Below are 11,013 nucleotides of genomic sequence, written 5' to 3'. Positions count from 1 at the left end.
TTGGCATGGGCCAGAAGGACTCGTACGTCGGTGATGAGGCCCAGTCCAAACGGGGTATCCTCACGCTGAAATATCCGATCGAGCACGGTATCATCACCAACTGGGACGATATGGAGAAGATCTGGCACCACACGTTCTACAACGAGCTGCGTGTGGCTCCGGAAGAGCATCCGATCCTGTTGACTGAGGCTCCGCTAAACCCGAAAGCGAACCGAGAACGCATGGCACAGATTATGTTCGAGACGTTCAACGCACCGGCCATGTATGTGGCGATCCAGGCCGTCTTGTCGTTGTACGCTTCCGGTCGTACCACCGGTATTGTGTCCGACTCCGGTGATGGTGTCTCTCACACGGTTCCGATCTTCGAAGGCTATGCGCTGCCCCACGCTATTCTCCGTCTCGATATGGCTGGTCGCGATCTGACCGACTATCTGATGAAAATCATGACGGAGCGCGGTTATTCTTTCACCACCACGGCTGAACGCGAAATCGTCCGTGACATTAAGGAGAAGCTGTGCTACGTTGCGCTGGACTTTGAGCAGGAAATGGCAACGGCTGCCTCTTCGACGTCCCTGGAGAAGTCGTACGAACTGCCCGATGGTCAGGTCGTCACCGTTGGTAATGAGCGCTTCCGTGCTCCGGAAGCTCTGTTCCAGCCCTCGTTCCTCGGCATGGAGACGGCAGGTGTCCACGAGACCGTCTACAATGCGATTATGCGCTGCGATGTTGACATTCGCAAGGACCTGTACGCCAACATCGTCCTGTCCGGCGGCACTACAATGTACCCAGGTACGATCAGCCGCAATAACTTGGTTTTTTTTCTGGCCCAATCGTTGTATCGCGAATTTCCATTGTAGGTATTGCTGATCGTATGCAGAAGGAAATCACGTCGGTCGCCCCCGGAACGATCAAGATCAAGATTATCGCGCCGCCGGAGCGCAAGTACTCCGTGTGGATCGGTGGTTCCATCCTGGCCTCGTTGTCCACCTTCCAGTCGATGTGGATCTCGAAGCAGGAGTACGACGAGTGCGGTCCGACCGTTGTGCATCGCAAATGTTTCTAAGCGGCTGTAGCTGTGTGTGACCGGATGCTACAATCGAAACCCAGGGATCAATGTCATTTATTTTAAGGTTTTATACTGCTTAAGTGCTTCCGCTTTGTAAAGTAACACAAAAATAGAACGAATGATCGAGCGAAACGGTGACTTTTCGTGTGGCTAGCGGTTTGGCCACGCTTTCTGCGTTTTAATTTGATAATTTGTTTACTTTTACTCACGCATTAACGTGATGACCGAAGAATTATTATTTTATTATTCAAATGCAGCGAAAGAAAATATTGACGATCATTGATTTAATCAAACGTACGAACGATCTCTAATTGCTGAGCCCTGTCCGGTTCTGTATTAGCGTTTGATTTATTGAATTTGTTTAAACTTGTATGCTTGGCCATCGTATGCACTATCGGCTGCATAATTAAGATATGTTATTCACCTCACACACACGGCTGGCCATAGTGTTTCATCAACCGCCCATCGGAGCAGCGCTTCGGGAACGCGTAAGCGACCGGAAAGCCCTACCACGGCACGTGGTCATGAAACAATCAGCAGTGCTTAATGTGGCCGGTATGTTATGGTTGGGAGTGGGGAGAAGGCATGTTACCGCAAACCTGCTTTTGTTTGTTGCATAACCGGGTGCACTTGGGGTGGGCGCAAAACGGTCGGGAGTTTGACACTGGTCGGGAGCTGTTTGGACGCGATTGAACGATTTATCGACGAGCTGACAATGAAACCATCGACGATCGGTAAGGCCTAACGGCCGATTCGCGTCACGACAAACGGATGATTTCAAGTGCATCCCGTCGTCGGCGACATTGAACGCGAAGGATAATTGACCGAGAGGTCCTTTCCTGCCTGGGGAATAGATTCTGTGCCCAAAAATTGCGAACCATTTGGCCGCTGCCGACGACGATGCTTCGGGCATGCTTGATATACACGGCGCGTCGCTAAATACGGACGTCTGGGTGGCTTAAGTAACGCACCCTTGGGAGGGCGTAAGTCGGTGACGCTATTGGTGACGCTCGGTGGCGGGCTACGGTATGAAGTATTTAGTTGCATTACAATATCGATTGGTACGACAGTTCCCGGTGTACACCCGACAGGATAGGATGAGGGCTTGAAAAAACAAAAATCAGGTAGTTCCGATCGAGAGGAATTCCGTGCCGGACATCAACGACGCACTCGGGTAAGTGCCTACGGTCGGCCACCGAAAATGGGCTCGTTTGTGGTTTCGGGCACGGCCGGGGCTTTGTTTGCTATCCTTTCCAACAAATGGTACCGCCACCCTGTAAGAACCGTTACCTGTCCGTGTGTATGTGTGTGTTCTAAATCGCTAAAATTTAATGCCCTGCGCTACCGTGTGTACTCTAATGGCGTGGTGGATCCCCGAAAATCCGGAACCCCTCCAGCTTGGTGGATTCATTAACAGGAGAACTGTAAATAAACGTCGGTTCAGCATAATGCAGCCAATCGGTCCCACCCCTCTACAGGGTGGCTCCGGCAATGAGATCTGGTCTCCCCATTCCATGTGGTGTGTGGTCCGCTGAGCTTTGATTAATGCTGACTGCGTTAATTATTTCGTTCGGCTCGACTTGGCTCGGCTGGCGGCCGCGGCGATTAGCGCTGTTTTTGTGGCATTAATTTAATTAAACGCGAAATAGTGTTTGCCAAGTGTCCCGGGTTTGGAAATGAATATCCCAAACGAAAGTACGCGTTTGAAGTGGCCGATGAAGTGGTCAATAAAAGTCTCGCCCACGCGTGGGGTGGGCGCGACCACGGCAGGTTGCAGGCAGTGGTTCTGTAAATGGTCGAGCGGGCGGTGCAATCGATTATGCTGCATGCGTGCGGTGAGCATCGAATTCGGAACCCGCGGCCCGTTGATGGTAAATTAAATTTGGCATATCGATCGGTTGTTTTGCGGACTAAGCTGTCCGTATTCAGGCAGATAAATTTTGGGGTCCAAGGGGATTCGATTTCACACTGACAAGCTACCCTAAACATGTTAGCTCAGTGTTGTAATGACAAGCTTATGGCTGAACAATCCGCGACTTACTTTAGTTTAAAGTGTCATCTTTAATTTACATTGAAATTCACAATTCATGCTCGTATTTTATCAATATCCTATTAAATTCCTCAACTCCCAGTGCCATGTGCTACCGAATAAAATCAACAAAAAGTGTAGCAATATTGAAAACTAACTCACAAAAGCCCCGGTCGGAATCAATTAAGGCCACTATAGAGTATCACCGACTCGGCATCGATGTACAAAGACTATCAATTGCATGCACGTCCGCACGGCGCGTACACGTTCGCCTCAACTTTCGCCGGCTTGGCGTGGGCAACGCCACGAAGTGCAGCTGCACTTCTCACCACCTACGGCGGAGGTGTTGTAGTCAACGAATTTCGCCATCGCATAACGACATGCGCGTCACGTACGAAACGTTTTCCCAAAAATTTGTGCTAAATATTTCCAACCGATCCGGTGAGGGTTGCCCTGGACTGGATTACTCACTCTTTCCCATCCGTCAGGTGGCAGCACGATCTGGCAGTGGAAAACCGGCTTGCGCAACGTGTGTGTGTGTGTGTGCGAAATGTTACGAACCAAAGAGTCGCTCCTGTTGTTGGGCCTAGCTTTGTGTGGCCTCGTGGTCGATGCAACCCTGCCCACGTCTTTCGCGCCGGGCCAACCGAACCGCATCAGCCGTGAGCGGGGCAACATCCTGAAGAACCTGACCGGGACGCAGGAGTACGAAAATCACATCGTCACCAGCCGGCTCGATGCGTCGGAACCGGTGCGCATGATGTACCGCGGTATCCGCGAAGTCTACAACCGACTGCTCGGACCGACGGGAATGCGGGACGAAGGTGTAGCGCTGCAGGCACGCGTTCCACCCAGCGTTCCGTTTCCGTGTGACGTACGGGGGTTCCGGAGTTCACCACCACCGACCAGCGTCCACCGGCTGAAGCCCGGCGACTTCGATGTGGTGGCGGCCCTGGGCGATTCGCTGACCAGCGCCACGGGAGCCAACTCGCGCCAGGTGTGGGAGCTACTGATCGACAATCGCGGCCTGTCGTGGTGCATCGGTGGCCAGGGCAACTGGCGGTCGTACCTGACGTTGCCGAACATTCTGAAAGAGTTCAACCCACACTTGTTCGGGTAAGCGTAGCGGTTCCACGGGGGTTTTCGCGTGGATCTCGTTTGACTCTGTTTCGAAAAATAAAACCGCTCCTTGCCCACAGCTACTCGTTTGCGGACTCCTACAACGTGCATTTACCGTCGCAGTTTAATGTGGCGGAAATCATTGCGACCACGAGCGACATGCCGTACAATGCGGCATCGCTGGTCGAGCGCATGAAATCGGACCCACGGTAAGGCGGTTGTGGGTTGCAGAATCGGGAATGCATTTTAACGACGACAGTGTTTGCCGTTCCCGCAGCGTCAACTGGAAGAAACACTGGAAGCTGCTCACACTGATGATCGGCGGCAACGACTTCTGCTCGGACGTGTGCTACCAAACAAACGCGACGGAGTGGATCAACCGGGACCAGGAAAAGTATCTCCTGACTACGCTGCACTACCTCAAGAAAGCCATGCCAAGGTATGCCCAGACATGACATGGTGACTCCAGTGTAGTTCGTGGCTCATCACGTCCAACTCTCCTTCTACAGAACGCTGGTGAACCTGGTGCCCTCGCCACTGATCAACCTGTCGTTCTCGATGGACAAGGTGCAGGCCCCGCTAACGTGCCAGTTCGTGCGTCCGATCGAATGTTCCTGCCTGTACGGCCCCAAGTACTCCGGGCGGCGGAACCTTTACCGTCAGCTGGAGCGTCGCTTTGTGCAGATCATGGAGCGCGTTAGCCACCGGCCCGAGTTCCACAGCGACGAGTTTACCGTCGTCTACCAGCCGTTCTATCGGGACGCCTCGGTATTCTATCGGCGCGACGGCAAGCCAGACTTGTCAATCATGGCGATCGACTGTGTCCACCTGAGCCAGAAGGGTCACGCCGTCTCGGCGAACGGGCTGTGGAACAACATGCTCGAACCGGTTCGCCACAAGACCACCGCCCTACGCGAGCTGTTCGAAGAGTTCCGGTGTCCCACGGCCCACAATCCCTACATTAGGACGTACTTCAATAGCTGATCGGTGCACCCCTTTACGCTAAAGGAAAGCACACTTGTTCGGTGTATTAAAGTAAGGATCGTTTTCGTTTCTTTTTATTTTGTACAAACAACGACAAACTGAGAGAATATAGCGGGCGGTGCCCACGGTGCCTACACTCCTAAACTGCGAAGGAAGTGCACTGAACTTGACTTAGACAATATCACACCCTGCTCCTGCGGCAGCCCCTCAGTGATGGTGCGGTACCCCGTAGACTGGCCGCGGCGGCGGTCCGTACGAGGAGGACGGTGGGCGGTAGGAGGAGAGCGAGTGTAGGCTCGGACCGTGCGATGGTCGGTGGTGGTGGTAGCTGGAAGAGCCACCGCCGCCGCCGCCGCCGAACGATGGAACTCCGTACGAGGACGAAGGGATCGCGGCAAACGATGGGCCAGACGAGTGAGCGTAGGAACCGCCCGAGTGAGACGAGTAGGACGGGGCCGAGTAGCTGGAGTAGGCCGACGAGACCGATGGGGCCGAGTAGTGTGCGGACGGTGCGGAGTAGTGTGACGACACTGAGGGTGCACCGTAACTGGAAGAGACGGACGGTGCTCCGTAACTGGAGGAGACAGACGGTGCTCCGTAGCTGGAAGAGACGGACGGGACACCGTATGACGAGGACGGTGCCGAGTAGTGAGACGAGACAGATGGAGCTGAATAGTGAGATGAAACAGATGGAGCTGCGTAGTGAGATGAGACAGATGGAGCTGAGTAGTGAGATGAGACAGATGGAGCTGAGTAGTGGGATGAGTAGGATGATGAGCCTCCGGACGAGTAGCCGTGCGATGGGGTGAAAGAAGAATGCGAAGAGTACGATGGGGCGGAGTAGGACGACGAAGGTCCGTGCGATGCTGCCTTGTAGTATTCGGCCACCTGGATGCCCTGTTGTACGTGACCCAGTTCGATGCCGGTGGCTTTGCCGTATCCGTGGCCGCCGGAGTAGGACGGGACACCGTAGACCGGCGACGGTGGTCCGTACGAGCTCGAGGGGTAGGAGCCTGAGACGGATCCGTGGCTCGAGTAGCCGCCACCGCCACCGTGCGACCCAGAGTTCTCGTGCTCCAGCAGCGCTTCCTTCACCTTGTGCAGCAGACTATGGTCGACGTGTAGTCCCTCCGAAGACTGATGTCCCGGGCTGACGGAGATGTAGCCCCCGTCGTCGTAGCCACCGCCACCGTGGCCATGACCGTGACCACCACCGCCACCGCCGCCGGAGTAGGAGTAGCCACCGCTCAAGACCGGTGGCTCGGCGCAAACGAGCGTAGCCGTGGCGGATAGCACCAAGAGCACCTGCGGGTGAGAACGGCCCCAAGAAATGGTTAATCTCTGAACGGTGGAACGGTGCTTTTGTCGGCGTCATCGTGTGGCGTAATGAAGGCTTCAACGGTCCCGTTGAAAGAGATGCTCATTTGTGGTCCCCTGACGCAGTGGAGTCGCTTGTCGTCATGACATAAAAGTAATTTTGTGTGTGCCGAAAGTCCAAACATAAGCTTCCTGGTAACGCCCGAGCCGAGTGGTGTTACGCTATTCGAAACGCTATTCGTTGACGCGGGCCCTCTATTGGATGTTGGACCTTTATTTTCTTCAACTGCAAGTCTATCAGCATCCCAGCCAGTTTAAATGGGAAACTATTACGCGACCGGCGCAAGTACTTTCGGTGTCGGATTTATGGAAAGTGAAATTCTCGCCGCCGGCGAATAACCGGTCCGAAACGCCCATGTCCTGCCCTGCTTATCCCGTGTGTCCTGAGGGCAGCCTTAGCAACGAGACCCAGACTTACGTCACCTTTTGCGCGGGGACTAACTGGGACTTCAATGGGAAGGTAGGGAGGGTGACCAAACTGCTTTCTCCCGGGGCAGACAAGGGCCATGGCCAGAAAAGGCGTCCATACGGCTAAGTACACTGCGCCCGGGCGGCGAAGATGAGATGAGTTGGCGTACGGTTTTTTTTTCTTCTTTTAATCAAGATTAATCACAGTCGTCCGACCGCAAGTGGTGCTCTTGTTGCCGTTCGCTGCCGCACACCGGCAGGCCATAAGGTCTCCGGGGCTCGCATCATCATCAACATTAGGTTAATAATTTTGCGAGCCACATCACACGCCAAGTCAGTGGCCGTCCGTCGAAAGTGGTGATCTTGAAGGGCGATCACTCCGAGCACCGGTGAAAGGTGCAATGGAGGTGCTCTTTGATGGCCTCTGGCAATCCACCAGACAGAGCTGGACACGCGGGGTGCGTGACGCAAGCCGGGGTGGGGTGTAAAAAAGAGGCTCCAAAAGAGGACTGGATTTGGATAAGCACTCCTCGGGGCCGGAATCAAGATATACAAGGCGGATACGCTGCGAAAGGTTTGCAATTGCAAAAAAAGCCCTCCAAGAGATGATGCAATGAGGGGCCAATGAAGGGGCGGTGCAACATTGCTTTCGGTTGAGTGTGGAGGCGGTTCAGGAAGTGCTCTCGAGCCGAGCGAGGCGTCGAGTTGATACTTGAACCTGGCGACGATATGTGCTCCGCTCGAGTATTATCGTGTGAGTTATGTCTCCATGGTGCTCGTCGAGTCCACAAATCGAAAAGCCTCAAATCAGATAAAGAAAGTCCAAATGGTTGACAATGTACAGTTACAACAAATGCTGTCTGTTTGTTGAAATCAAAAGCATTTAAGCCCCTAGTTATGGTCTGGTTGGCATTTGACAAAAAAAGGGCATTAACATTTGCCGTTTTCGCAAAGACGCTCACATAACCGATCGGGCATTTTCTCTTTTACGATCAAATTCATTCCCGGTTCATTAATCGATTTCGTCTGCCCGAACGACATCTCAAGTACAATCCGGCGTCGTTCGGACGGTAATTTCGCCTCGTCCGCCTCGCTGCGTCATTCGTCGGAAGCCGGTAGCCTTCCGAGCGTCAGCTGTGGCCGATCCGGGTTCGATCGTTTTAACGGCACCCGTGCGGTGGCCACATTAGGATGCCGCACATTAGCCGCGACTGGCGAGGCTACCATCATTTTATACTTTTCCTCTCTCTCTCTCTCTATCCCCGTGTCTGCAATTACTATCGTTTGTACAATAATAAAACGGGCCCGTGGTTTCTTGCGTCATTTGAAACAGGCGCCGCGAAAAGGGAATCAACGGTCCTTGTTACGGTGGCACCTTTCACGAGCGTCGGTCACTTTCACTGTCCTCCCGGGCTAGGTCGAGAGGCCGGTCAACACATTCCGGCCGTTCCGGTTCCGGGAGCAGTTGCCAAATTCCAACCCCGTTTGCACACTGCCATCAATTCGTGGGTCCTTGCGTTTTCGTTGCGCGTTTTGATTGTCTTTTGCCAAACGCTTTTCCAATTCTTCCACTGTTGGCTTGCCACACTTACCACACTGAATCGATTCATTTCCGTTTGTTTTCTTTTGTTTTGGGGTTTCGGGTCGGGAGGCTGGGTAATTAAACTGCACACACTTTTCCTCTTTTGTTTCCCTCTATTGGGATTGGGATACACGTGGCACGTGAAAACGTGGTACAGGTCGGAAAGTGGCAGCGACTCTCACAAGATGCTGGGCTCTCTGCACCGGCACACCGCACTGCGATCACTGATGGCAATGCCGGTCCGGACAATCTCTTTTATACACCGTCGTCGGCCACAGATCAGGCCCGAGCTCTGGTGGAGCTTATCTTCGCCGACTGGGTAGGAGCAACTCGGCGGTGTGAACTTACCGTCGACTCTTCCGGAAGGCGAATCCGCCGAAGCCTGGCTCCGGAGGAGCGGGAGGCATCTTTCACTTCGGTAGAAGAGGTAGCGAATCAGGGCAAGTGGCTCCCGGGAAGGCCACCGAACTCCTACCCGCGGAGACCGGGGTCTCAATCGGGTGTTGGGTTGTTGGTGGCTTTTGGACACTTCGCCGCCAGGCGCCAGCAGTGCGTGGAGAATTTGCTTTAATTTTGTTTCCCTGCGTGCGTATGATGTGCTTTTGTGCTCGATCGAACGCTGTTAACCCACTTGCCGGTGTCACGTAACCGCCGCGGGAGTTTCACGAAAAATCGAAAAACCCGCGCTTGTCCGTGGAAAATCAAGGGACGGCTCCCGGGTCCGTGTGGGTCTCCTTTTGGGGATTTATTTCTCGCTCGAAAGGGCGATTCTTCTTCTGCGCCGTTGCATAATGGCGGGATGGGTTTTCGAAGAACGGCCAGCCCTGGACTGTTGTCGACATTTTCCACTGAAGTGATCGCGAACCGCCCGGTCGAAAGGTCTGTCAGTCTTCGTTCCATCGGTGGCTCGGCACCGGTTGAGTTATTTACGCTCCGATCGCATTGATATGACGATACGCAATTGACATTTACAAGTGCTCGGATCAGAGAGAGAGAGTTATGACGAGCAGGTTAATCTGGCACTTTTTTTTGGGTAGGACAGTTGTAGTGAACGTGTTACACGTTTTCCCACTACTCGTTGATAGTTGGTGCCTTTCATCCTATCGGTGACCTTTGCGGCATTTCTTTAATTACCGTGCAAATGGTAGCGTTTGATTCGGTTTTGGTTTTTATTGTTTCATCTACGAAGTTTGCTTGTGTGGCTTTATTATGTCTGTTCTATTTTCTATTTTGCAATTATTTCCCTTTCACTGTTTGCATAACATCGATTACTTTGAGCCTATAGTTTAGTATCAGTTTAACATTCTCTTTACAATTCTCTTTTAGTTTCTTTCGTTTTGCAGAGTTTACATTACTTTTGCTTGTTTTACTCTTTTTTTTGTACTGTTTTGCAACACTTAAAAAACAATCATCTCAATGCGCTTGGTTTAACCACATTTCATCCAGGGACTTAAACGTGATTTTTCGGAATTAATAAAATTATAACTCACTGCACCGGTAATGGGATCGTTAAGCCGTTTTAATGTCCGGTGGTCGCCGGTCGCATGCGAGTGTTGCATTGTGTTTGAACGAAACATTTTGACATGATCAACCTGCCGGCGATGACTTAATGTTGTAAATGCAGAACACCGGAGAGTAATTATGTAAGCCTCTCACTCGGTTCCCCCGGTGATGATCAGTGAACGCGAAGGCCACTACACTTCCCGCCCGGAACCCCGGGATCCGGTGAAGCAGCGGCAGGGCCCAGAGCCGATGGCTACAGTTTTAAAGTCGTTCGTACCGCGTCCGGTCGCTGCATTTCGAAAGTGGTCCTCACCACATTCATCAACCACAGGGAACTGGATCACTTGTCCCAGTAACCAAATCGTGGGTCAAACGCGAGTCCAACAAAAACGAAACCAGCGGCACTCTCTTTTTCGTCCGGAGTCATTCCCCAAAACATGTTTGACGGAAATCACGGGTTTGACAACGTCGTCATGGCCTGTCCATGGCCGTTTTTCTCCCGGTAGGGTGCAGTCCTGTGTTGGCGGAAATTGTCGAACCGTTCGGCGTACTAAATGGGATCAGATTTGGAGGCCCAGTTCCCCACAGGCACTCTGGTGGCTTAGTGGCTTAGTGATATAAACGCCAGCGTGTGATACCATTTGCGATCGTCAGTGTAATCGAAGCATAACGGCTGGCCCGTCGACACGGGTGCCCTGGGAGAAGCAAAACTATTGCATAACGGGTAACCGGGGCGTCGTCGGTGAAAGATGAAATGCTCGTCTCGCCCGACCGCCGAAGATGACGAACAAAGTGAAGGGATCCGTGGCGATGATCGATTGGTAACGGCTACTACCAGTTCCCTGGCTGCCGGTGCAGGTCCTGGCGGCCGTGTTGACTTCATTCCTTTTCGCCATGCTTTCTATGCTCGCCACCCGTCATTTGATCTTCGCTCCGATCAACAAT

At 52.9% G+C, this 11,013-nt stretch overlaps 3 protein-coding genes across 3 annotated transcripts in view; 2 read left to right on the top strand and 1 right to left on the bottom strand.

The window, feature by feature from the left end:
* Positions 1-1,190, top strand: part of LOC128267908 (actin, muscle-type A2-like) — a 1,415-nt gene extending 225 nt beyond the window's left edge. Inside the window, exons 1-2 of the mRNA XM_053004861.1 lie at positions 1-789; positions 858-1,190. The exon at positions 1-789 is cut by the window's left edge and continues 225 nt beyond it. Coding sequence (XP_052860821.1) covers positions 1-789; positions 858-1,063 — 995 coding nt within the window. The 3' untranslated portion in view covers positions 1,064-1,190. The remainder of the gene's footprint in view (positions 790-857) is intronic.
* Positions 1,191-3,645: 2,455 nt separating this feature from the next.
* On the top strand, positions 3,646-5,198 carry LOC128278758 (phospholipase B1, membrane-associated-like). Its single transcript, XM_053017487.1, has 4 exons — positions 3,646-4,211; positions 4,295-4,423; positions 4,492-4,653; positions 4,724-5,198. Exons 1-4 carry the CDS (start codon positions 3,646-3,648, stop codon positions 5,196-5,198), a joined length of 1,332 nt encoding a protein of 443 aa, XP_052873447.1.
* A 207-nt stretch (positions 5,199-5,405) lies between these two features.
* LOC128268172 (pro-resilin-like) lies at positions 5,406-8,593 on the bottom strand. The gene is made up of 2 exons (XM_053005197.1): positions 8,576-8,593; positions 5,406-6,503 (listed from the first exon to the last, which is right to left on the bottom strand). The coding sequence occupies exons 1-2, from the start codon at positions 8,591-8,593 to the stop codon at positions 5,406-5,408; spliced, it is 1,116 nt and encodes a 371-aa protein (XP_052861157.1).
* Positions 8,594-11,013: the final 2,420 nt, after the last annotated feature.

The sequence above is a fragment of the Anopheles cruzii genome, chromosome 2, assembly GCF_943734635.1.
Source record: "Anopheles cruzii chromosome 2, idAnoCruzAS_RS32_06, whole genome shotgun sequence".
In the NCBI taxonomy this organism is placed as follows: Eukaryota; Metazoa; Arthropoda; class Insecta; order Diptera; family Culicidae; genus Anopheles; species Anopheles cruzii.
This window is presented reverse-complemented; position numbering and strand designations above follow the sequence as displayed.